This window comes from Planococcus citri, chromosome 5 (assembly GCF_950023065.1).
Source record: "Planococcus citri chromosome 5, ihPlaCitr1.1, whole genome shotgun sequence".
NCBI lineage: Eukaryota > Metazoa > Arthropoda > Insecta > Hemiptera > Pseudococcidae > Planococcus > Planococcus citri.
The window spans coordinates 27,785,566-27,813,514 of NC_088681.1; the positions used below are offsets into that span (position 1 = coordinate 27,785,566).

General features: G+C 35.8%; 1 protein-coding gene across 1 annotated transcript in view; it reads right to left on the reverse strand.

Moving 5' to 3' along the window:
- Positions 1 to 236: 236 nt before the first annotated feature.
- Positions 237 to 27,949, reverse strand: part of LOC135846711 (homeobox protein six1-like) — a 65,351-nt gene continuing 37,638 nt past the window's right edge. Inside the window, exons 3-4 of the mRNA XM_065365953.1 lie at positions 7,395 to 7,557; positions 237 to 1,173 (exon numbers count right to left, since the gene is read on the reverse strand). Of these exons, the coding sequence (XP_065222025.1) occupies positions 952 to 1,173; positions 7,395 to 7,557 (385 nt within the window). The 3' untranslated portion in view covers positions 237 to 951. The remainder of the gene's footprint in view (positions 1,174 to 7,394; positions 7,558 to 27,949) is intronic.

Sequence of the window (27,949 nt, forward strand, 5' to 3'; positions counted from 1 at the left end):
CATGAAAAAATTTAAAAGGTGCCTTTAAAACAACTTTTTTGAATTTTTCAACTTTTCAAAAATTCACCAAGACTCCAAGGGGATTTTAGAACGTGTTCAAATTTCGTTTGGAGCAGTTCAAATTCAACCACCACATACCCACAGTTTTATTTTAATGCACGAACGTTGATATGAATTAGCAGCTTTTCAGTATTCAGGCTAAAAACTACAGTTTCTGTACAAAAAATTGGAAAATAATTTTTCGAAAAATTTTATTTCATATAATACAACAATAAATTTGTATATCTTTGGCCGTTTTATAAAGACTAATGCTTGTTTGAAAAGAAACAAAAATTTTTTTCGTAAAGGTATAAAAAGAAAAAAAAAACAATGTTATGGTATAGTAAATATCTACGAATAGGTATAATATAAGAAAACATCTTTGAGAGTGAATAAAAACTATGTACGTTTTACCTTTTTTTTTTTTTTACTCTTTTTCATAATCATAAATTTAAATTAAAACACACGATTTAAGTATCATAATAAGTATATAGGTATAATCACAGACAAACGAATGACGCCGACGAAGTGGTTTTTGTTTTTACTTGTATTTTCTAAGCTACCTATTTGAAAATTGAAAACGCTAAGTATAGGTATACAAAATTGTATAAATGCGACAAAACTTTGAGTTAATTAGGTATCCGTAAAGATGTAATAGGTAAAATTAAAACGTATTATAACAAACGATTAGATAGGTACCTCATGTAGGCCTATCCACATTTTAAAAAAATGAAAAGTAGCCACGGTCATCGTTGCAATATTTTCATATTATTATAGTGTATAGTTATAAGGTGATTGTTGTAACTTTCAAGCTCAAAGTATACCTATATACGCGATGCATATAGAATAGTTCGCGGGCGTCCAGTCGCTAAATTATACTTACTGGCTATAACCATAGCCAGAAGCCCATTGTCATAAAGAATGATAATCGTGTAAAAGCGCGCTGGTATCGGCGGTCTGTTGATGGTACTCGGGCATCGTAGGAAATGAAAAATGCGACGGTCGGTGATGATGATGATAAGGTGACGCGGTATGAGATGCGATCACATTCGAACTGACGTTTATACTATTCACATCTGGTTTTATGTCGTTTATGCATCCACTGCCGTATAATTCGTGATGCATCAACTGTTCCTGAAAAATTAGGAAAAAATTTATCATTAAGATCGACGATGATGACGACGATGTGTATTTTAACGAGCGTAGGATTACCGATAGGTCGATCGATTAAATTTTAGTGGGTTGCCCGCAGCCGCCGCCGGAGCCCAAAACATACTATAATCTATGGTCGCGAAACGCAAACAGAGATTTTTTTATTTGCGGCATTGCCCATCGTTTTTAGAGGCGAGATGTCGCGATGGCTGCCAGTACCTTGTAGGAGGTTTGATAGTACTACATATATTTTTGTATGTACGAGTATACGTATGTACTACACATAGAGGCACGAATTATAGTATACCCGAGTGAGTATTTATTTATGTGCATGTGTAGATTTTAATCCAGTTTTTCTACGTCCTTCCCATCTCACATCTCATCTCGCCCTGTCCCAACTCCCAATCCAACGACGACGTATTCGCGTAAATATGAAGAATTTGTTAGCGAAACGAGCAGGGTGGTCTGGGTGAGAGATACGAGGTCGTTATAAGGACACTTTTGTCGTGTTGTGTCGTCAATTTGTCGAGAGAATTGAGCCTCGAGGTGCTCACCAATACGGTCAAGTGTGAAGAGAATGATTTCGAGGAAGTAGATAAGATGAGCAGATATATTTTTTTTTGAAGCGATAAAAGGAATTCAGCCAGTCTATTAACCCCTTTGGTGCCTGGACAAAATTTCGCCAGCGAAGATTGAAAATATTCTAGGCCCATTTTTCATCATGAAAAGTAGGATTTTACCCAGATAAAATCAATAATTTTAAAATTTCCTACAGCACAAAATTTTAGGGTTGAAGTTGAAGAAGAGAGCGAATAAGAAAAGGCTGATTTACGTATTCAACAACTCTGCGAATGACCCTCCTTCCCCCCTCCATCACTCAAACTACTACATGAAAAAATGTATAGTACGAATAGCCCTCCCTCCTTGTTTAGTACGTTCACATGCCCCAAAAATATCGCCTATCCATCCATCCATGAAATCAATTAATCAACTCGATACAAAAGTAAAATTTTAATTTTCAGATTATGCTTAATTTTCTTCAACCAACACAATTTCTATTCTAACTCATCAAGGGATTGGAGAAGAGACAGCTCATAATTTTTACAAATTCACAATTTCTTGAGGAACTGTTTTTTTTTCAACTCATTTATATACTCATAATTTTCAGGATTTGTTAAGCTTGGAATGAATCTAGAGAAGCATCAAGCAAGTACCTAATGAAACCTCCGTTCCAATTTATGGCATATTTCTACAAATAGAAGCATTTCATCCAACAAAAACATGTTTGAACAGCATAAAAAAATAATCCAAAGCGTTCAAAAAATACATTATAGGTACACCAGCAGGCCGAGTTTCATTTTTTGATTTAAAAAATATTAAAATTTGGTCTATTTATACTTACGATGAAAAAATAAAAAATAATGGTAGTGAAATTGAGGTAGAAGACCAAAAATTTATTTATCCCTGATTTTTAAACTACGAATCGGTTCATGGCGGTTTTGAGTCATCCTGGAGCCTCAAGCATACTTAAATTTTCTAGTTTTTGGGTATATAAATGCCATAAAAAGGCCAAAATTAAATTCGGCCTCCATGAACTCGGATTTACCCCCCTGTGACCTTTTTGATCGTTTATGCACAAAGACCATTAATCAATTTTGAAGGTCAAAAATAAGATGTGTTAACTAAACTTCAGCTCATTATGTAGATTGCAGGTAGATGTTTTCGTAAAAAATCCCAAATTTTATTTTTTTCTCAATTTTAGAATTTCGATTTTGAACTTCCAGACATGGATTTCAAAAATTTGTCCTTAAATTGATCGAAATGATCACAAAGATTGCAGGTATTAAATTCGAAATTATCAAAGTTGAATTTCATTTTGACGATTTTATGGTAATTTTTTCAAAACTGGAAGATCGAAAAATCTGTTGAAGGCGCCAGAGTACATCAAAACCACTAAAAATCGATTACGAAAGTCAAAAATAGGGTATAAACAAAAATATTACCTTTTTATTTCGATTTGATAAAATTTTAATTTTTGAAAATAGACATTTTTGAGTTTTTAAAAAGTTTACAAAAATCAAGAAATGAAATTCAGCACTTGAAATGTGATCTGGTGGTGCATTTTGTATGTTTGGAATTCTCTGTTGCTGATGCAAAAAATGGCGCATTGGGGGGGATATGTATTTTGTATTCTGTAATTTGAAATATCGTTTTTAATAAATATTGATTGATTGATTGATTGATATACCTACTTCCCAAGTCTCGGGCAAAAGGGTTATTAGTAACCAATTAGGGTGAAGATAAAAAAAAAAAACAAAGAAATAACTCAAAAATAAAGTGAGATACTGATTGATAAAAACTCGAAGGTGCTTAGTTTGAATATCACCTTATCTTTTGATCAACTCTTCTTACCCTCCACCCCTCAAACCACCCCTCCCATGACTTGAAAAATAGTTAAAATTCAAAAAATTGAAAACTGTATGATCATTGATCATTCAATGTCCCTAGGTAAAGTAATATGTACATTGTACATTATTTAAAAAATACAAACTGACAGAACATTTTTCAACCCTGACAAAGCTGAATTAAAACAGCATAAAAAATAGATTTCCAGCTAAAATATCAAGGGCTTTAATGTATTTTTCAATTTTTGATAAATTTTTAAAGAATAAAATTTGAATAAAAATGTGAAAAAATTAAAATTTTACGAAATTGACCGCCAAAATCGATTGGAAATTGTTTTGAACCGTTGTGAGCAGTTTTTTTGAAGCTTCTAGCAGATTTTTGAAAGTTGAAATTACCCCAAAAATTCACCTAGTAAATTTGAGAAGCTAAAAATTTCATCGTACTCAAATTCCAACATGCTGAGTCGATTGGAGATAATTTCAAGTCATTCTGAAGCCCCCAGCTCGAGTTTGGAAATCCCAGATTCTTAAAAAGTGCCATAAAAAGACGGTCTAAATCAACTTTAGAACGTATGTAGTACTTAATTGCTGATTCCAATTACACGCCGTTCTTCCAAAAAATTTTCTCTCAATTCAAAACTGTATTCTATGAAAATTTATTTTTTCAAAAATTCGCTGGAGGCTACAGATCTACTCAAAAGCGTTTTAAACTATTTCCAATCAACAAGAAAGAGGCCAGAAATGAGATAAAAAAAAACAAATTTCAGTTTCTTACTGTAAGACCAATTTGGTTAAATTTTTGCTTTTTAACATTTTTGGCCTAATCAAAAAAATGCAATTTAGCACTTGAAACTACATATAACGAGAGAACCTGTCGTAACATTTCAAGATTCATGCTGGTTAGAAAGACAAATTTGAGGTGTCCGCCTGAAAATCATCAGAAAATGAGAATGAGACTCGTAAGTAGGTACCTATGCTAGAACTCGATTTTTAGTTGTAACTACAAATTATAATTTCTGTTTTTTCTAAAAAAAATCAAAGTTTGAATTTTCAAAATTTCGCCAAAAATCTAAAAATAAATTTGACAGCAGAAATTTTTCCAACGCTGATTTCAAATCGCGTTTTTTCCAAAAAAAAAGAATTTGTTTTCACCTAGGTACGTATTTTTCTCGATTATTTGAAATTGCCAATAATGAGTAAAAATTGGCACCACTGTGCTTCAAAATATTTTTCCAGTTTCAAAAATGATATCATTCGATGTTTTGGCATAATTGATGCGAAATATTTTGTACAAGAAAAAATTTTCAAAACACGAATTTACCCAAAAATAAGCGATTTGCAAATTTTCAACCACCCTGTAGGATAAATTTGCAGGTCTTGGATCTTAATGGGAATGGCCCATGTCGACACAAAATCTCAAAAACTATTTTTGGAAATAGGGTAGTTTTTTCCAAAACAGGTTGAGTTGGGGCAAGAGCGAAAAAAACACTATTTTTTGAGAAGATGTCGCCTCCTTACGTACTCATATTTTTTTCCCAAATGCATCTCCTGAGCTGAAATTTTCGTCAAGTGACTTTAAATTTAATACATGAAGGTCCCTGCTAAATTTAATCAAAATACTTTGAAATTCTCTTTTTTTTCAAATCGACCCTATATACTTGTAGAGTAAGCAAGTAAGTATGTACCTACTTGCCTACCAATAGGTAGGGTCACGGGTGGTTAGTTGTCAAAAAAAAAAGTTTTTTGAAGTTTCTGAAGCCATTTATGAATATTTTTTTGCGGTTTTGGGCTCATTTGAAAGCTTGATTCTTTGCGCATGTTTTCTTTTTTTAAAATTGAATTTTGGTTCATGTGATGAATAGTTAATGGTGGATTTAGTGAGATACTTTTTTGTGACAACTAACAACCACCCCTGTTGTAAGTTGTCAAACACGCATTCACTATTGATTTAAAAAAAACTTCCAATTCAATTTTCGAAAATTTTCAAAAAGATAACACGTGAGAAGGACTACACTTTTAGATAAACCCAAAAACTTGAAAAAATATCCATAAACGACTTAAAAATTGACTGGTCATTCTTTGAATTTTTTTTTGTGTAGGTAAATCGATCAATGCAACTTTTTATTCGTTTTATAGAATGAAAGGCAGAAAAAAAATGATTCAATAATGCAATAGATAATTTTCAAAAAAAAATTTCCCACTTTGATGCATATTTTGGTAAACTATCTCATTGACAACTAACAATATTCCCTTTTTTGACAACTAACAACTTCTCGTTTTTCATCTTTGTACCAACAAATTTTATTCATTTCAAAATTTTTTGTAATTGAACATGTGATTACTGAATCCGTGATAAAATTTCCTTTAAATTGATGTATAATTTATTTACTTTTGACATATTTTTGATGTTTAAAAACGAAAAGTTCCAATTTAACATGTGTAACTTCGCACCTGTAAAATCACTTTTTTCAAAACTGTATCCCCAAATAAAAAGCTATGTAGCCAATTTTGCATGTTGGAACATTAGTAGGTATAGCATGAAGTTATTATGAAGGTTTCGTGGAGATAGCGTTCATGTATCCTTTTAAAAATGCAATTTGACAACTAACAATTATTGACAACTAACCACCCGTGACCCTACGTATATTCTGAAATTTAGTGCAGCAACTTAGTAGAATTGAAAAATTGAAAGTATTTTCTTGAAACAGTATTGTACTTTCTCGTTTAAGGGTATGAACGTGAGGGGGAAACTCTGAAGTAATTCAAATTTAAAATGAAGATAACATTTGACTTCATATAAATCTTAACCCATCTAACAACAGCTTTGTATTTTCTACTCCCTTGTGATGATAACGAAGCTAAATGAACTTGAATCTGATGAGCCATCTTCTACATCAAATACCATGCCAAAAAAAATACATACAATTTCGACCCACAAAAAAATAATAAAACCAGTAAATAAATAGATACGCTCACTGCATGCAGAATTATACGATCTGTTACAGTGGCGTTTTCCACCTTATCTATCTCCCTCCCTCTCGATGTCATTTGACTCCAAATCAACTATCACTTTACATACACCGATATACACGCTCGAATATCCATACTTACTTACTCAATTTTTATTCAAATAGTGGAATTCGAAGAATTTCGTGGACCATAGTCGAGGTGCATCAAGTGCTGATGGTAAAGCTCCTAATGAGTATTAATAATAATTAGGGACCAGGTAGGTCCATATGCATAATCATCGCTATATAATACGACATCTATTTCCATGATTGTAACCTAATTGTGTATACGTACTTACGTATCTTTTAAAAAGTGTAAAAACTACTTTTTAAAACCAGGGTACCTTATACACACTTGCCCATCTATCTATATTATGCAGGTACGAGTACCTACATATCCTACGTTGGATATGTAAATGTGAATTTTTACGACTTTGATTGACTGGCTTCGTATCGATATAGTTAATCAAATTATGATTTTACGTAGATACGACGTTATAGTATATGGACGAGAGGGGGGAAGGGTTGTCACCGTATTACCTAGTCGAGTTTTATGGTACCTATTTCGTAAATTTTTAGATAGGTATGGACAACGGGCGCGATTTGTTAAATTGATTAGAACTATCTGTATATTTTTATGACGGTAAAAATTTGCTGTCGATCGGAATGTGGAAGTTAATTGCTCCTATACGTATGCATACTTATGGCTAAATGTGTACGAATATAAATATCTGAATATACGTCAATATAGATAGGTACTTAGGTATATAAGACGAGTATCAACACTTACTTGTGGCATAATCGTATGATTAGATTGAGGAAACTTATGATGTACGTCAACACCGTCGATTGATTCTGAGGAACTTGAGTCTATATTCGAATTGGACGTGACGAGAGCACCTTTTTCGGTGCTTTCATTTTCTTCAGCACCGGTCGGACTGACACTAGGCGTCCTGTAATGCAAACAAAACAAAATGTACCATAAATACCTCGATTCTATAGAAATGGCTACCGACTGTAGAACGCGATGCTGCTGGTAGGTAATACGTATTCGTTTATGAAAAATAATAAATAATAATAAAAATACAAAAGCTCTGATCTCGTAGTACATAGAAGGAGGAGGATGTGTCTATACACAGACATACTCGTACACTGCACGCTGAAAAGAACAGCACCACTAACCATAGTATATAGTGAGGGACGACGAGAATATTTTGAAAAACCACCCATATTCGTGGTTTTTAAAAACGTTGTTGGTTAGATACAGCACAGCGAACGGAACGGAAAACCATAAGAGGATGGGGTCGGTTTGGCGGTACCTTTATGTGTACATTTAGCTTAAAACAATGATCGCGAAGACGGCCACCGGTGGAGTGCCGTGTGCGGGGATCGAATAAGAGCCGGATGCTTTGTGGGAGCGTAGCAACACTAAAAGCGGGTTGGATCTTTGGTATCGAGTTACATAGCAAACACAACTAGTAGCTTCCTTTTACTTTATTCACCACCACACCCACGACCGTGTACCATCTACAAAAACATTTATCAATCAAGCGGTAACGAGAAGTCGTCGATGATGTGGCGTTGATGACAAGCGCAGGGGAACACTATGGATTACTCGCAGAGTCGCGTCGCAGGGCTGCGTAAATTCGTTAGAAAGTTGCCAACAAAAAGAAATTCTCGCGTTTGAGCAGCGCAAAAAAAGAAGAAAGGAAGAAAGAAAATGTATGCGGAAATTCGATCCGACGACGACGACGCCAAAGACGAGATGTAGCCATGCTCGCCGTTCATCGTTGCTGCGCGGCGAAAGCGTGTAATTTCATGAAAATCAACGAGAACATAGCGCCTGCTTGTAAATAATAAAATACGAGTAGTAAACACCTATAGCGTAATTGTTTCCATTTTTCTGTTTGTAATTATATACCTCTATGTGTTCGTTGTTGTCGAGTCGAGTCGACCAATTTCATTGTACAATCTGCTTACTTTTTTTGTTCGATGCAAGAGTTCTGGTCTGATCTTTGACTTACCTATGTGAAAAAATACTTTGTAGTTTTACAAAATTATCAGCAGAATTGTGCAAGGATGAGCAATCTAATCAAATCGCTCAAAATGGTAATTTGGATTAAAATTTGTTCAGAAGTTATACTTTTTAATTTTAAGTTGAGTGGAAAAAGAGCAGTTTTTCCAAAAAAAAGTCATGCAAATGATACAGGTAATAGTTACCGAATACCTACTGGGTAATTGTCATTTTCGTCAACAATTTGTTTTCAAACGGTTTTCCTAATTTTGATTTTTTTTTTTTTTAAAGAACGTACCTGGCTCCAGCCACATGCATTTTTTTGGATAATCAATTTTTAACCACCCCCCCCCCTCCTTCCATCTCACCCAATAATCACAAGAAATAAAAAATTGACCTGAAATGGGAAAACAATTTCTTAACCAAGAAAATTAAATTTTAAGGGCAACCAAAAATTCATTACCTACCAGGTCAAATTGCAGCTTAAATTCAACCTGCGATTTTTGGTGAATTTCGAAAATTGAAATTTCTCTCACTTGTTACGAAAAAGTCTGAATTTTTATCAAATTAGGTAGGTACGGTGAAAAAAAAAGTAGAACTTGGTCAACTCTCAATTTTGATCTCCCGAATCGATTGGTGGTGGTTTCTAAGCAAATATTTGTATTTTTTTAGTTCTGGAAAAACTGCTATAGAGGGTAAAATGAAATTCAGCACCGTATATGAATTTAATTTTGGAATAGAACCGGTATACAAAAGATTTTTAAAAATGAGCTTGAATCGATCGAAAGAGTCATAAAGAGGAAAATCCGAGTTAATAATATAGGTACTGAATTTCATTTTCACCATAGAGTTTTTTTCTCAAAAATTGGGGAATTCGAAAACTTACGAGCTGGAGACTTAAGAATTGTTCGAAACCATTAGCAATCGACTCAGGAGGTCAAAAATAGTGCGCGAACTAAATTTTAGTCTTTTATGTTTACGTTTTTTCTAGCGATGAATTTTTTATTTTTTTACAAAGATTGGAACCGGCATAAAAAAATTTAAGAATACGTGCTCAAATCGATCGAAGGGTCACACGTATTATAAATCGTAATCCGAAAATCCGTACTGAATGCTTCTGAACAGTTTAATACTAAAACCATAATTAATCGATTCGAGTGCTCGAAAATGGCACACAAATCAAATTTTAGCCATTTTATGTGAATTCGATCAAATTTTGATCTATTTTCATTGAGAAATAGGCCTTTGAATTTTCAAAAATTTGTCAAAAATTAAAAAATGAATTTCAGCACCTAAATATCTTTTGCTATAGGAGTGTTTTTTGCGTCTTTTTCAATTTCTCTTTCGCTGTTTCAAAAATTTTGACACCAGTTGAGACAATTTCCTTGTCAGAAATCAACTGATGTGTCATTTGAGCTATTCAAGAACCTCAAGCAGATTTTTAAATTTTTTAGCTCCCAAAAAACGACTACCTATAGGTTTTCGGGTGATGAATCAAGTATAAATTTTGAACCCTTAGGAACAAATTTTTAAAAATTGTGGCCATAGATGCTGAATGTCATTTTTTCCAAAAATGGAAAATTCAAAAATCCAATACGAAGGTTCCGAAATCTTCTAAAACCACCAATAACCGATTTGGGAGGTGAAAAAATAAGGTACCTATATAGACCAAGTTTCAGCTTTCTACATCAATTTGATCAAATTTTGACTTTTTTCATGCGAAATAGACCAAATCTGGATTTTCAAAAATTCATCAAAAATCGGAAAATAAACATCATTAACTAAAATTTGGCGTGTCTGTGGATTTTTTTATTGCCCTTGCAATTTTTATTCTTCATGTTTTAGTTCCAAAACATTTCTGATGGTTGTCGTATCTCTCCTGGACTCCTGCAAATAAAATTAATTTCTATATCGAGCAAAAGTGGATGATTTTATCTCTCAATACTTTATACTTATTCAGCGTTTTCAAAATGATTAATATACGTTTGCAATTGCAACTATTTGTTAGAGTCGATTTTGGGAAATTTCCTCAGAAAATCATGAAAAAAAAGAGTTTTCAAAGAAATTCTTAAATTCGATGTTTGTATTTTTAAGAACTTTTAGATTAAATTTCAATTTATTGGAGGAGAGGGAAGGGGCAATTTTCAACGTTTTTTTTTCAAAAAATCAGAAAAAAATTGAATCGAGTGAAATCAATTTTTTTTAGATAAATATAATATACTTAAAACGATTCTCATTTCTAATTTCTTCCAACAACTCAATTTTTTGAACATATTTTTTCTTTGGAATTTTTTAAAGTCATCTTTGTTTTTTACATTATCTGCAACTTTTTTCAAGATGAATTTTCAATCATTTTGTAAATAAAATTTTAAAAAAAGTTGATTCCCATACCTACATTTAATAATTATTCCAGGGATCATTATCTCTAAATATGAACTCGAGATCCTCAAGTCGAGCAATACAGTTTGGAGGGAAAAGGAAATCGTTTTCTTAATTCCAAAATCGTTTATGGAGGTCAAAAACCCCTAAAAAAACAAAAAATTAAAAAATTGGAACATTCAAAGCTTTTATTTCTATGACAAATTTCGCGCCAGTTGAACAAAACCATGCTCGCAAGATCGAGTTCTAAGTTTGAAAATTCCGCATTGAAATTCATGCTCACCTTCTTGGATTGGGTAAGGTAGGATTGAGACAATGGACTCTAAAATTCATCTTAAACTATCCTAACAGAAGGCTGAAATATTTTTTAAAAATTGACTATAGTAGGTATTTCATATTCCTTTAGTTTTTGAGGCAAACAATAATTACAATGTGTTTCTCCAAAACGAATATTGCAGAATGGAATTCTTTTTTTATTTTTGAAACAAAACGATGGACGATTCTCATGTTTGCTTCTTAAAATTTATGTAGATAGGTTAATATGTATTTGTAAAACAGTCAGTTGCAAAATCAGTCGTGTTTGAATTTCTCATACATAGGTACATACCTAATGCCATGATAAAATTTTGTTCTTTGCTGTATAAAAATTACCAGAAGTAGATACAGTTTGCTTTTAATCAAGTTAAGTAGATATATTATCATTAAATGTTGTTATCTTGAAAAATGTATGTAGGCCTACCTACTTAGATGATGATGATCATCAAAAAATTAAGACACTTAGATACTACAAATATTTATAATTAATCGATAAAGAAAGCTCTACGATCTCCTCGTTGATACCTTGTACCTACTCAATTTCCCTATCGCAGTTTCAAGTTGCAGTCGTGTGTCCAACTACATACATACGTTTTTCACCTAAAGTCAAATTAATTTTCAAGTGCATAATTTCAATGTTTTCTACTACTGTATTCTACATTTGGTTGAAATAACAACGTAGGTATATCTACCATTTATAAGGAGGAATCCCCTATTTCGAAGAACAAATTACAGTTACAAATGCCCAAAAAGAAATCATCAATAAGGATCGTAACCAAAGAAGAAAATGCTCATATGAAACAACATTTGAATAAAACAAAAGTATGAGTTCCACAATCAAGAACGAGCGAAGTGAGAGTGATACTTATTTTACAAAACTATAGATATGGTTTTGTAGAGCAAATCAATTATGGTACTTGTGCCTTACAATTAGGATGCGCAAAGTAATATCAAAGTATAAAGCAATAAGGAAACAAGTAAGAATAAAGAATTAGGATACCATATCCATTGTGATACTCCGTTTTACGATGGATTTGGTATCTTTATCGTTCGGACATTGAGCCAAAAGGGATACCTAAAGTTCTAGGACGATCGGATGAACATCTAAAAATCATTATCAACAAGTCAGATGAAGTTCCTTAGATGGATTCGGTACATTTTTCACTTCAGATATTTTAATCATCAATCAGCCAAATAGGAGTAGGTATCAACAAAAAATTGACCCTGTGTGTTTTTTTTTTAGCCATTCTTGAATTAATGAACATTGATTTTTGATTTATACCTACCTGAATAAATAATTTTATTTCAATTCATATTATGCTTATTTTTGAATGAGAAAAATTACCGATTAGCTTTCATAGGAAGGACTTGTCTAATTTAATTTCTTCGCAATTCTCTTCTTCATTCAACCATATTTACGGGGACAGACTGATCAGGGTGAAAAAATCGAAAATGTAAAGTACCTAATTGTATCAAATTAAGAAATGTTATCGTGTACCTACTGCATTCTACATAAATATAGGTAGGTATTCAGAATTAGACTTCTACTTTGAGACGTAATCTAAATTACCCATAAAATAATTCCGAGTTAATTAATACGAATAGTTCGTTAAATTTTATTAATTTCCATAGTTATCTATAAACTTTTAATGTTCAAACACTAACACGCCACCTTGATCTAATTTATTGTGTCTTTATCGCACGAAACCCTATGATGTATTAGATGACATTGGATTTACTCCAAATCAGTGCTGAACTGTTTAGAGGAATGAAAAATATACGTCAAAATTATAAATTTAGTTGAACGACCTTGCCCAGGCCCATCAAATCTGCAGAACATGTAAAATTAGCCTCTGTAGTTTTCCTTATGGATTATATGTATACGCAACAGATGTATTTTTCAATTACTTAATGCGTAATAAATAGGAAAAACAATGGAGTCGAGCTATCAAGATATCGTTAAACGGCTTACAGAAAAAAACAATGTACTATCTACTTCAGAAGGTACCTAGGTAGACCTAATGTATTTGTTTGAATTATCAATTTATTACCATAAGTATATAGTTCATTTTATTGAGAAAGTTCTTTGATCGATTTTGGAGTAAAGATTACAAAATTTTCCAAATACGTCCCTCCACTCTATTTTTCTTGATTTTCCAAGGACTGGACACGGAAGAAACTTTTTATGTAGGTAGGCCCAAAATTTCAAACTTGGTTAATTTAGGAACCATCTTTCAATTTTTGTTTTCAAATTTGAGTAGTGATGATTTTTTGAATTTGAAATTTCTTCACTTTCAGAAGCACTTTCCACTTTCTCGATCATTTTGAGAATTTTTGAATTGCACGAAGAATGAAAAAAAAAACTCTTGTAATCACTTTCTGATTTTCATTTTTTTTTTTTTTTTTGGTGGAGGAGCCAATCAGTGGGCAGCGTTTTAATCGAACCGATCAGCGATCAGATATGGCCATAAAATTGGCATCACAGCATTCCAAAATATTTTCCCAGTTTTAGAAATTATATCTTTTCATGTTTTGGCTCAAATAATGTGAAATATTTCAGAATAAAAAATTTTCAAAATATGAATTTAACCGAAAATAAGCGATTTGAAAACTTTCAACTGCTCATTTGAGCCCCTTAAGTGGTCTTGGATTTGGATGTCAATGACCTAGGTCAACATAGAATCTCAAATAGCTACCATCTTTGAAATTAGACCATTTTCCCCGAAACAGGTTGAGCGAGAGCAAGAGCGAAAAAAACCACGATTTTTCGAAAATGCTTCTTCTCCATGAGGACACATATCTCCCCTCCGAGGGCATCTCCGCAATTGGATTTCTTTCAGAGTGACTTTCAACTCAAAATGAAGGTCTTCATTGAATTTGGTCAAAATCTCCCACCATTTTTTTCCCATGATCCTCCTCCTTATTTTAAAATCTTTTCACATCCTCTTCAATTAAATGATTCACCAACTTCAAAAATTCTATACGCATAGAAAACTGCAATCCACCACTGTTTCAAGTTTTATTTCACAATTCAGGATTAATTTCGAATAACAAGCCAAGCTTTAAGAGAAAACATGTCATTTTCTCAGTTTTAATAATACTACGAGTACGTTTGAATTTTCAGGTTTAAATCGACTGTATTTACGATGTTTACGACATCTACTCATCCTTCCTGTTTAAAATTATATGATTAATGCCAAGACTGCAACTATGAAACGTTTTGAATCGATTTGTCGTTCAAGTATGTAATTTTCTTCGGATATATGCTCTTCTGACCACATTAAAAAGCTAGCTTTGCTCACAGCTATGAATAAATTCTAATTGTACATTATAGTTTATTGGTGTTGGTGTTGATGTTGATGCATAAAATAACTCATGGTCGTTTATATTTCATTGATGATTTTTTTTTCGAAAATGTTTTTTAATTCGTACGAGTATTGAGTCATTTGTTTAAAAAATTTTCAAAAGACTTTGACTCGGATGTCAAAAAATAATTAAATGAAAAAATTGTACCAACTACTTCGAGTCATTGTAAAATTAAAACACTTGAATTGATTTCGAATCAACCCATTTAATTATAAATTTAACCAATTAATCCAAACCGTCGTATAAATTACAAGAAAGTAAGTATACTTAAATTAGAATGGATAATCGTTTTAAATTATTGAGATCGAGAACCACGTCAAAACACCTCGTAATTTCTCAGAAAATGCCTCCGGTCAGATTACCGCCTATTTGCTGCTTCTTTTTTACTTTTAACATCTCGACTCGAGCTTCTGGATCTGGATATAGAAAATCTCCCTGGCAAACACGTGTACGTGCGATTCATCGTTTAAAAATGTGCACATCTATAGCCTACCACCTTCGAGATTATTTTTCACCTTGTTAATGATGATTTAAAAATAGATACTATTCGAATCTTTATAGGTTAGGTGCTTAGTTAATTTATGAAGCTTTGGCCAAGATAAATAAACCCGCAACACCGAAAAAATTTCATCAAAATTGCCTATATTTCGTTACAGTAAAAAAAAAACGAGAGAGAAGGAAATCATAAAAGAGAACATTTATGACGTCAACAGTTGTAATAGGCTGTTTAAATGATCACTGGGGTACCGCATCATCGAATGTATTAAGTACGTTTAAACGAATCTAAATAAGGGGGAGATATCTCGACGTATTAAAAATAATGGCTGAAGTATGAGGGTAGCTGGGTTTAAAAACTGTGATGATCTCTCTTTCTGTGTATTAAACGAAGCTTCCTACTATGAATCTTTAATGGTCGTTTGATTCGAAACATATGGACTTGAAATGTTGATTGCGATTCGTTGCCCACAAGGGTTAAATGATGCCTTTAACGCAGCTTCATCACATACATACAAAGGGGTATGATCTAGAATAATGCCTTACTGTTTTTTTTTTCAATTTCAAAGCTTTGTTTGTTTTAACGGTTTCGGTTTTTATGAGCATTTTTTTTTCTTTCAGGTGATGAGCATATGAAAAATTCAAAATGGTTTCTTTTTTTACAACACCTAATCGAACTACTTTTAATATCCGATTAGGTAGGTATTCGATTCTGATATTATTGACTTTTTTCAAATATGTACGATGATCCTTCACAAGAAACCTGTCATTTTAATCGAATTTACAACATACGACAATGTACCTATAGGGAAAGATTAATATATCAACTCGGGAGTTTCTTAATTCCGACATTATCGAAACGAAAGACCAATCGATATTCGATAAATCGTTCACGCTTCCGTAATTGTCAATATTTAACGTCATATTTTTATATCATTGCGATAAGATTTCCAATAGTAAAACATCTCTGGGTAAATAGAGAGAATTCCATAATAATTTCACCACCGTCGTCGTCGTAAGTATAGTAGACACTACCATAGACAGTCGTCGCAGTCGCCCTTTTTTTTCATCGTAATCTATTAAAACGTCTTCGCGTAAATCCTCCTCGAATATATTGTAAACAAGGACACTCCTTTTTTCGACCTTTTTTTCCTTCTTCTCGATCGCATGTCATTTATATTTCTTTTCATATGTTTGTTATCTGCGATGGACATATTTTGCGGTATCGCCTGTGTAAACACCATGGAGTAGGTATGTGATGTTCGAAGCAAGAAATTTTTATATATTCTCTGAAGCAATAACAATACCAATAATATTACAGCCTACAGGTGATGCTTCGAGTTTCGTTCGAGTAGTTGATTTTGGCCTGATTGAGAACTATCTCGGTTTGTGAAGATGAGTTTCTGATCATGCAATATTTCATTTGTTGGGGATTAAGTTTTCAAACCCCCACACGATTACTAGTTTTACATTTGGGCAGTTGACATTTTTTTTTGATATCTAACTACCCTAAAGGTGCCCAGACTTCGGTAAAAAAAAAGAGAAAGTTTGGCTTCAGCAGAGTGATGTAAAGTGGAATTAGAAAGATCAATTTGAACAAGTTTTTGTTGGAACTGGAACCTTACAAAAAATGCATTTTTTATACTTATTGGAAAATTGTGTCATTCAAAATTTGTGCATTGAGGTGATGAAGACGCCTACTTACCCTCTATTTAGAATGGCAGTAGGTTGATTTCTCATTTCTTTTTAGCACTAAATGGAGGGGGAAATGACTACACACTACACAAAAATGTATCTAATATCAACTGAATTTTATTATCAACAAAAATTTTCCTTAATATTTTCACAATTTGGAGAAACACTGCCACAAATGAAATCATCTTCTAGAGTGATTTGGAATTTCTGGAGGAAAATCAAATTTTGCTGGAGGATACAGCTCAAAAATTGTGAAAATTGATTTGGGGGGAGGGTGTTGATGTTCGGGGGGGAGACGTTTCAAAGTATTTCTTTTAATTTTGAGATTTTTAACTTGTAAAAAAACATAAACTCGAATTTGTAAATGGAAAACTAGAAACCTGCGATTTGCGCCAAACGTAACGTTTTGAGGTATATATTCAATAATTTAGGTGAAAAAGTTAAATTAAGCTCCCTGTCTATTCGTAATTTTGAACCCCTTTTTTAGAGGCCCCCACTTTAGGCACCCCTAATAAAAGCGTTTATGCATCTTTTTTCGAAAAAAATTGAAGAATTTACATTTGAAACACACTAGCAAGTGCTCGATAATTTTTCATTTGATTTTTCCTGTAACTTTCAAAATTGGGCTTTTTTGGGTCAAATTCTGATATTTAACTCTTCGAGAAGACATTAAAATCACGTTTTCATGATTGCAATGAAGTATAAATCTCAGAAATTGACTCAAAATAGCTCAATTTTGAAAGTTACAGGAAAATTCAAATTAAAAATTATCGAGCACTTGCTAGTGTGTTTCAAATATAAATTTGTGATATACTACTATGCCGTACGTGGTATGTATAGGGCTCGCCCACATGGTAACACTGCGTTGCACTAAGGCAACACTGCGTTGTATTCTCGTCAGCTAGCCATACGAGCCAAGCGACGAGAGTACAGAACGCCAGTAATGTATCCGAGTGCACGCGGGTATGTTATTCACGGTTAATGGGTTAATGCAGTCATTTAAGTATAAGTTTTACTCTCGAGTGTTAAGTGTTATATTTAGTGCTTTAGTTTTAGTTAGTTATTAGTGTAACCAATGAATAGACGAGAAGGAGTGATGATCTACTCGTCGCCACTCTGGGTAAGTACTTGCACATATCAGTGTGAATAAGTTAGATCTCCTTGCCAGAGGAGATCACTTATCCAAACCTACACCACAGTGTGTAACACCAACGTGTGTATATTTAGTTTAAGAAAGTGTCATGTTAACTAGTACATTTGCATATGTGCTATTCATGTAACGTGTTGTTAATATTGCACACATTAAATATTATTCTCGTGTATAACTTGTTATTATTTATGGTGTGTATGATCATATGTTAAGAGTGTAAAAGCAACCATTTCCTACTCACGCCCTAGCCGAGCATGTGAGGTATTCCGGTGAGTATTTAGTAGAAATACTCTAAGGGATATTTCTTGGAAACAACACAATAGCAACAATCGTAAGTCACATTACCAATCATTGCTTTAAGTCAATTTACCCTCTTACATTGGCGCCCTTCCGAGTGTCCAAAAAGCACAGATTCGTCGTAATCTGAGCTTGGAGGAAGTAAATCGTTATGAGTACAAAGTTTAGATCGCGACCAAACTTTGGAAAATAATACTTGCAGTATGATTTCATTGTACTTACGATTCACTTCTTGACTATTCTCAGACCAACGTGTCCGAAAATAGGAAAGGAAAGAATACTTGTGAATATTTCAAAGTAAATAATCACGATAGTATTAAGTTGCTTTCACTCATACACACACACACCTAGTCAAATTTGCCAGAATTTGACGAAAACGTGTTTATTTTTACATGTGTATGTGTGGTGGTAGATGATGAAATCCATCGATGGATAAAAAATCCGTTGAGAATTTCTCAGAACTCAATCCGTTCGTCGAAACGTGAAAAGCGAGTTCCAGCTTGTCCGCCGCATTGTTGCGTGACCCCTACCACCACCCAAGGACAGACACACACGTCGCACTAGCCGCCATCTTTTGATGTCGCTGCTGCAGCTGCGTAGCCACCAACCGACGAGTTGATAGCTACCGCGGCTCGCATTATATATTTTTCTTTTCAAGTGCGACGACGGTTCTAGCAACGCTCCTCTAGAGAAGCAGCTTAACTGTCATTGTGTTATTTCTTCGCGCGCATTTTTTGCGTCCTCCGTGTGTGTCTTGTCCGGTATCTTTTCACGTTTTATTTTTTAAAGTGAATTTTGATACTAAGCAATTTATTTGCATAATTTCTCCGCGTTTGTTTTTCAACTACGCGATCAGCAGCAGTAGAACTTCTGTTCGAAGCTATATTTTGCAGCAGTATTGGTAAGTAATATCGTAAAATATTACAGTACATTTCGCGAGTGGCTTTTCAATCAAAGCAAACGCAACGCATGTATTTTTCGCGTATTTTTTAAACCAGCACTCAAAGCTGAATGATAATTCAGTGTCCTTGTATTTTTTCAGAAATACCCAAGGTGGTATTTTGGCACCTGAATTTTTTCTCCAGCAATTCGTGTTCGTGTTCGCGATTCATTCGAAGCTAATTTTTTAGCTGAGATCTAGTGCTCTTTATCTTGTCCGAGTCACCTCTGAAGTGACTTTGCACTCGAATCCCGCTAAGAAACACGTTTCGAGCACGTGTGAAACAGTTCGTCTTGACTCAGCGCTTTTTATCTTGTCCGGATTACTCGCCGTAGTAATCTAGCGACTTGAGTCAACCGACTGCATAGCTCAGTGCTAGTGAAGCGCAATTTACGTGATAAAATATTTTTGTGTACCAGAACCAACTCGCGAATTAAAACCAGCATTGCACGTGAATTTGTGTTCGAAATTTAATAGAAATTTCACACAAAAAAGGGAAAATATTCGTCGTAATATTACCCCAGCTGTAGTTGAATTCGAACGAAATGGCATTTACTGGACCAGCTGCAGGCACCCGAAGTAAAGCGGTAGCCCTGACGCAACACCAAGTACATTGCTTATGTATTGGTGAAACGCACGAAGAATCGTGCGTTACGTTGAAAAATTTGGATAACAAATCCAAACGGAAAAATCGAAAAAATCCACCTACGCAGGATTTAAACGTAGAACAACCTGAACAACAATCGAGTCCGCAGAACCTTGTGGAATCATTGTTCAGCAGTCATCCGCCATCAAACAATTCTGACGAAGAATATGACGAGGATGATGATGAGGATGACGAAGATTACGTACCTACCGAAGAAAATAACATGGTACATGGATCAGATCTCCCTGACCCGCCCCCAGCGAGGACACGTCACCTGCAAAATTACAGGGACTCAAAAAGGGAAGAATGCAGATCCAAAACTGAACCGAAACGACCTGAAATCGCCACCGATGCTGAAATAAATGATCCGTTGAGATCGTTGTTTCAGCAAACATGGGATTTCACTGAAGGTGCCATAGAGAACCTACAGATTGGTCAAGCAGTTCAAGAACACAGCCTTATCCGAATAGAAGACTGTCTAATTAATCTTGTGGACCATGCAGGTAGTACGAACCGCAACATTGACGGATACAGAAACGACGTAAAAGACGTTCGTGAACACTGTACCCAATGGGCCGCTGGCATGAAAGAATATGTAGGTCAAACTACCGGTGCAGCTTTACAAAAAGCTGACAGCGCGATGCAAAAGGCAACGCAATGTGAAACCAAATTTGACCAAGCGACCAACCTATTCAAAAATGAAATGACAAAACATAAGGCAGAATGCAGCCAGTTAGCTCATGCAGTTGCGGATATGAGAAAGGAAGGTGGATGTAGACCCAACAGTGGTCTTAATTCCAACCCAACCTTGAAAATAAATGCCAACTTAGTCAGAAGTGCTGGCATTTATTATGACGAATCGAAACGTTACTTCCCTCATGAATTTGTACGTCAGTTTGAAGACTACGTAAACAAAAGCAATGCCGCCGAAACTCAGAAAATTCACGCATTCCAAGGAGTAATTGAGACTCAAGATGCGACAGAGTGGAAAGGCGACATGGTGGGAATAACGGACTACGAAGACCTAAAACAGAGATTCCTTCAACATTATTGGAACAGTCAATGTCAAAACGATGCATGGGAATATTTCCAGAAATATTTTTGCGAAACCAAAACGGAGAAACGTCTGTTCTTGGAGATAAAGAGATGGGTCCTATCTCTAATCAAACGCAAACATCCAAATATTTCCAAAGTACTGGAAGTGGCAGCTGAAAAAGTGCCTTACCCATACGATAAGAAATTAGCGAAACAAACAACAGTGGAAGGTTTCATAAGAAAACTTGACGAATTCGCTAACTATGACTCTGACCCGAAGAATAATGTACGCATTGCAGTTCGCAACAGCGCGATGACGCCCGTTCAATGGCAACAAACTCCATCATTCGAATGGAATAGAATGCCTAACAACAATTGGAATAACGGAAACGGTTTACCACAGTCCACGTATTGGATACTCAATGCGAATGGACAGTGGACGCAGATTCCCGGTAACCCGAATAATAACTGGAATTTGAATCAATGGGGTAATCAGACTCCGATGACTTCAAACCAGAATTTCGGTCCGCAAATAAGTTGGAATCAAAACTCCAACTCGAATTGGAATATGGGTAACAACCAAAACTTCCAGAATATCAACCCTAACGGGGGTTGGAATTCTCAGAAGAATGCGAAGAATTCTAATTCTGACAGGAATAGGAATTCTACGCAAGGTCCTACTCCAACAGGGAACTGGACGAACCAACCCATGATCACGAATTCACCGCATAATGCGCCGGAACCTCCGAAGAAATCGTATCTAGCTGTTACGAACAAAAATGTAAACGAAGGACAACTACAAATGGCATACCAAAAGCTACAAAAGGCTTTAGGTAACAATTTAAAAGGGAATCAGAAAATTAATTTCTATCCCAACTCGAACAAAACTAGTAATAGTAATGGCGTTAAACAGAACACTAATACTAATACTAATTCGAACAATTCTGGTGGTAATAACAACAGTAATGATAATGCTAAACCCCAGAACAGCGACAATCGTGGTGAAAAACCGCATGAAGCCAGAAAACCCTCGACTTTCCAACCGAAAGTGTCTAGTCAGATACCTTTACCAGTACATTTCTTCGTAATACACGAGGATGGTACGGTAGGAGAAGGTACTCCGGACAATGCCGATTTCTGTGCAGAAATCGAAGAAATCGACCTGAGTCAAGATTCCAACGAGAGTCAAGACCAAGGAAACGATGACAATTCGGAAAACTAAAAGGACTAGACACTACAGGGGCACGGTCTAGTAACATCAAAGTCCCCATGAAGTCAATCTTTACGGAATTCATTTGGGTAGGCGACGGTATAGCGCATTTCCTAAAAAGAGGAGACACGCCATTACCTGTAGCGGTGCCACCATATTTACGTGATCAATTACCAATTGAAGAATTATACAGACGTATAGAGAAAACGGAATTCCCCGAAGGAGAGAAATTCGTTCTATCAGCTCTGCAATTCGAATTGAATCACTCACCTCAACCTTATGACAAAATAAAGAAAAGTCTAAACAAACTCTTAGATCTACTAGTCAAAGATAAAGGGGCGGAATTGATTATATTAATCTTCCCAATAGTAAAACCCTGCATTCCAGGTGACCCCAAAAGCATTGGCGTTAAACTAGATCGATACATCGAATACCGTAAAATATTTCAAAACGCGGCGGACGACCAAATTGTAATATTCTGGAAAGAACCGCCCATGTATTATTTGCAGACGCAAAAATTGATAACGGCCTCCGGTGTCGAAGCGATTGGCGTCATGGCAGATAAAAACCAACGAGTAATTCCTTGTGAACGAAAGTTCAAATTCGAAAAGGATAGGAACAAGTACTACCCTGCTATACCTACGTACCGTGTGATTTACGACATGGTTTGTACAGGTATATACAGACTATTCGAAGAATGGAAACGAGTACGTTTAAGCAGAAACGCGCTCAAATCTCCATACGACGAAATGCAAAAGATTCTCCAACAACGTCCACAACCTCCGTACACGTACATGGCTCCGCCTGAACAGCAACCTAAGCAGGAGGAGGTAACAAAGGACGAACCATTAAAAGGTAGTCAGGTCGTCGAACCTAGAAAGAAAACCTTATTTATGGAATATCGAACCTCGTGCAATAATCCTAATTGCCAACGAGATCCAACGTGTTGCATGTTACCGGAAGAATATTATGAAACATTCACGGACAAGTACAACCGTCCTGCTCAGTTAACAGAACTTGACGACGACGGTTCAGTACAAGAAAATCAAACTAAAAAATCCATAAGAGAGATGGATGTCAAATGTTTGATAATGGAGGACCCAGAACTCGTATTAGACGAGTTTCCGGAACTTGATTATTCTCCAACTCCTTTTGAAGTCTTGAACATTCACCATAGAGCGAAGGATCGAAGACCAATCGGAGACTTTGGAGTTAAAAATGCAATAATCAAGAAACCTCCCAAAGACAGATTGCTCAGATTGTTAACAAGGGATGGCATTAAGACATTTCCGTGTAATAGTGATACGACTACAACACGCGTGAAATTCATAAGAGGCCTACCTGCCGACAAGAAATGGAGACATCATGCACTTCGTAAACGAATAATTAAAGAAGCTCGAGCACTCGAAGCGATTGACAACGCACACCTTGATGAAACTCAGCTGAAAGAAAAAGCTAAACCATTAGTGGTAAACGAAGGTACCGATGACCCAACTTGCGTCGTTCCAATCACAGTAGGTGATAAGATCGTCGCCATTCAGTTGGACTCGGGAGCACTTCCCAATGTTATCTCAAGGAATGTGCTGAAACAACTCAAATTGAAAGTGCCACATGCAGTACGCGAAATTGCTATGGATCGCATCGTGCAGCTACGTATGGCCAACAATGCAATTGAACGAGCGTCACAAATTCTGGCTGAAATCACATTTAATTTTGGTCCAAAGGAATTCGTTGTACCATTCTACATAATGGACACCATTGGCAACACTTTCATACTGGGAAGAGCAGCCATGGAACATTTGGATCTACACTTACATTTCCGCCAGAGATGCGTAAGTCATGAACCTAAGGATGACGATCATTTTACAATTGCATTTATAAACCCAGATGTTTACAAAGACGCGCTCTCTTTATTTAAGATCGAGCAGATCCCTGAACACACAACAATAACTATTGATTTAATGGCCACAAGCATGTCTACAAGAGACAAGCTAAAAGAGCCTGAAGAAGACCGAATTAAAGCAGTACGTATTATGCAGAAAAATCTCATCGAAGATTTAGCTGAAATACGAGAGCTTGGCATTGCACCTCAAAAGGAGGTAGACGATGCCATGCACAAGATCAATGCTTATCAAGACATATTTAGTCTGAATCCGGGATGTTACAAAGGTGAAAAAGTACATTTCAACTTTATCCCCGGTGAGGGGCACCTAGCAGTGCCACGAGGTGAAAAATATAGACCTCCAGCTCGGTTAAAACAAGCCCTCGATATGACGACTCAAAAGATGTTAGATTTGCGAATAATTCGGCTATCTCGTTCAGTTTTTATAAATACACTCGCACCCGTCATTAAAAAGAATGGCGATATACGACTGTGTTTGGCAGCTGACGAGTTAAACAACTTTTTACAATGCGTACTAACTGAACCCGCTACAATCGATAGCGTAATATTCAGTGGTTCACCTGATGGTCTATTTTGTACGCTGGACTTTACGTCCGGATTCTGGCAATTAGAGCTAGATGAAGAATCGAAAAAGTATACAGCGTTCATAATAAACGGCCAAGTATACGAATTTAACAGACTACCGTACGGATTGAAGATCTCGAGCGGTGAGTTTGTTCATATGATAAACCAAGTGCTAAAGGACGAAGAAGGCATCTCCAAGTTTGTGGATGACGTCAAAGTCTCTGGCACTACGTTTAAAGAAACACTTGATAGACTACTCAGTGTATTCGAAAAAATAAGACGGGCTGGATTAAAACTGAATCCGACCAAAACCCACTTTTTCAAGAGGCGTACAGACCACTTGGGGTTCGTCTTATCCAAAGAAAACATTGATAAACAGGACCTTAAAAAGGAAAAATTCCTGAAATTTGAGAAAGACCATATGAAACATGGCAAATTCGTACTTAAAAACAACAAAGAAGTGTTAGCTCTTGTTGGGAACACCGTGCTGTACAAGCCGTTTATTCCCCGATACATGCAAATCCTGAGCCCAATATACGAACTGACAAAGGGCGACGACCCTATAGTCTGGACGGATGCTCAACAGAAGGCCTTCGACATACTCAAATCGGAGTACTTGAAGGAATTCACGTTGAAACAACCTCCACGTGAGGGCGACTTATTCTTGGACACGCATTATACAGACGATGCAATGAATGCAGTTCTCTTCTACAAGGAAGATGAACAAAAGCAAATCATTATGTTCATTTCTGTTGGCTTCAAGGAGCACCAGAAAAACTTTACGCTGTATGACAAAGAAATGCTAACACTCTACTCAGTCATTAAAAAGATTTGGATGTGGATTTTCAGCAGGAGAGTCCACGTGCGCGCCAATTTGCTCCCAATTTACAAAGAATTTGAGAGTCTGGCGAAAACGCACCGAAAAGCTGCAAAATGGGTTACAACTATATGCAATTTCGATCTAATCTATGACATGAAGTTATCCAATAAAGCTTTATACGACATTAAAGCACCAGAACTGGTAGTTGGAAATATCGTCATAGAAGAGCTAACAGAGCTCGATCTATTGATGATTAACCAAGTGGTACCCAGGTTCACGAAAGGTTTTCACAAGGAAGACAATCATGAACTAACAGGTGCCAGTAAAAAGACCGCTCTACCACCTCTGGATTGCAAATTTATGGACGAAAACGTACCCAGATTGTTCGACCTACTATCCAATATAGAAGACGAACAAGCTAGAGATAAACATTGCAAAAAGATAATGGATGTCTTAGAAGAAGACGTACCAGCAAATAATAAGAAGCAACAGGGTACGTCACTCCGTAAAAAACAAATTTATGACATAATGTACACACGCGATGGTAAAAAACGTCTGATGAAAATTTTGCCAGATAAATCGCAAGTACCATATTTACCTGATCGTTTGCTTTACGACACTGTCGACTACCTACACTGTGCCTATGGGCATACTGGGGCAAATCGATTAGACATGATTTTTAGACAACTATACTACCATCCTAGTTCACTCGCGTATATACGCGATATTACAAACACCTGCATTATATGCAAAGTGAACAAGAACTACGCGAAGCACAAAGTCCTGGAATACGCTCAAATCGAGGCGTACGCCATCGGCGATGTGCTATCGGTAGATATCTATGGACCAGTTCCAGCATTGAAGAACGATCCGAAATACTTGCTAGTTGCAAAAGAAATCTTTACCAGTCGTGTCTGGCTTCGAGACATGCACAGGATTCAAAAGAAAGTAGTTTGCAACGCAATGGAATCAATTTTATTTGAAATTGAAATCCACGATGTCAAGATCAAGAAAGTGATCACTGACAACGGTACGCAATTTATTTCCGATTCCTGGTACAATTTGCTGGAAAAATGCGAGATCAAAGTTGCACACACGACAGCTTACAACCCTCAAAGTTCTTCAGTGGAACGAACAATGAGAGTAATAGGCGATAAGTTACGTGTCAAACTCAACGAAGTTTATGATCCATATCGCACTCATCTTGGTTGGAGTAAATTCGTTGGAGAAATCCAAAACGAAATTAACAACACACCAACGTCGTTTGGCTTCAAGCCCAACGAGGCTTGGTTCATACCAGACACGACAATTCCAGGTTTTCCTACTGAAATCAGAACTTTCAACTTCCGAGATGCATTAGCACGATTACATGATCAAAACGAAAACAACCAAATTCCATCAATAACCATTGAGGAATGTCGAAGCCGCGAACTCAAGATATTTGACGTCCCGTCCGATGAACAGGAAGTCTTTATCGACAACAATGGCTATGCCAGAGTTACAGCCGACGGCGCCTGTTCCAAAAACGGCTCACCCGAAGCTATTGCTGGAATAGGAATTTGTTTCAAACCGGGTTCAACTGCTAACATATCTGACAGGATTGTGAGCACAGAATTCCAGGTTACGAACAATTACGCCGAACTAATGGCAATAATTATTGCGCTCGAAATATTACGAGATAACGGCGTTAAGAAGATAAAATTGTTATCAGATTCGAACTACGTAATCAAAGCGCTAACGAACACATGCTCGATATGGAAAACCAACAATTGGAAAAACTCCCGAAATAAGCCAGTTCATCATGCTGAACTATTTCAACGTATTCTTGCTATCAGGCAAGAGCTCGAAGATGTAGAATTTCAGCACGTATACGCACGCAAAGTAGAATACACTAACATCATAGCAGATATGTTAGCTAAAAAAGCTGTGTATACGAATGAATGGCAAGAAGACAGAAGCGGGAATTTGACTGATCGCCAAGCCGTTGAAGCATTTATTAGAGAAAAAAGACGTCAAAAGCGTATTGAAGAAGAATATTGCTTCAACAAAACGCACGTTGATCCTACATATTTGCAACCCGGCGATATGGTACTAATTACCAACCACAAACAGTCAAGTTTCGAAAAACGAACAGCTGCGAAACTCTATCAAAAGAAACATGGACCTTTTATAGTAATAAAATGGTCAGGTTTCAACAGTTACCTTCTGAAACCTACAGATGGAACAACTGTAGATAGAATTTCGAACATAAGACAGTTAACGCTATTCCTAACTAGTAAAAATATCGAAGACATGGAAAAAAGCGACTGTCTCAAATCTCTACTAGACCAGCGTTCGATTGAAGAAAAAATCAAAGAATTTTTATTCAAAGCTCGCGAAGCAATGTCTGACAGTGAGGAAGACGTTGACGATCCGCCAACTCGTGCACCGCAGGGTGTCGGTATTAATGAGCGTGACATTACAGAAGCATCACCTGCTATTTTACGACAGCTTGAAAACACAGCACGCGACCTTCG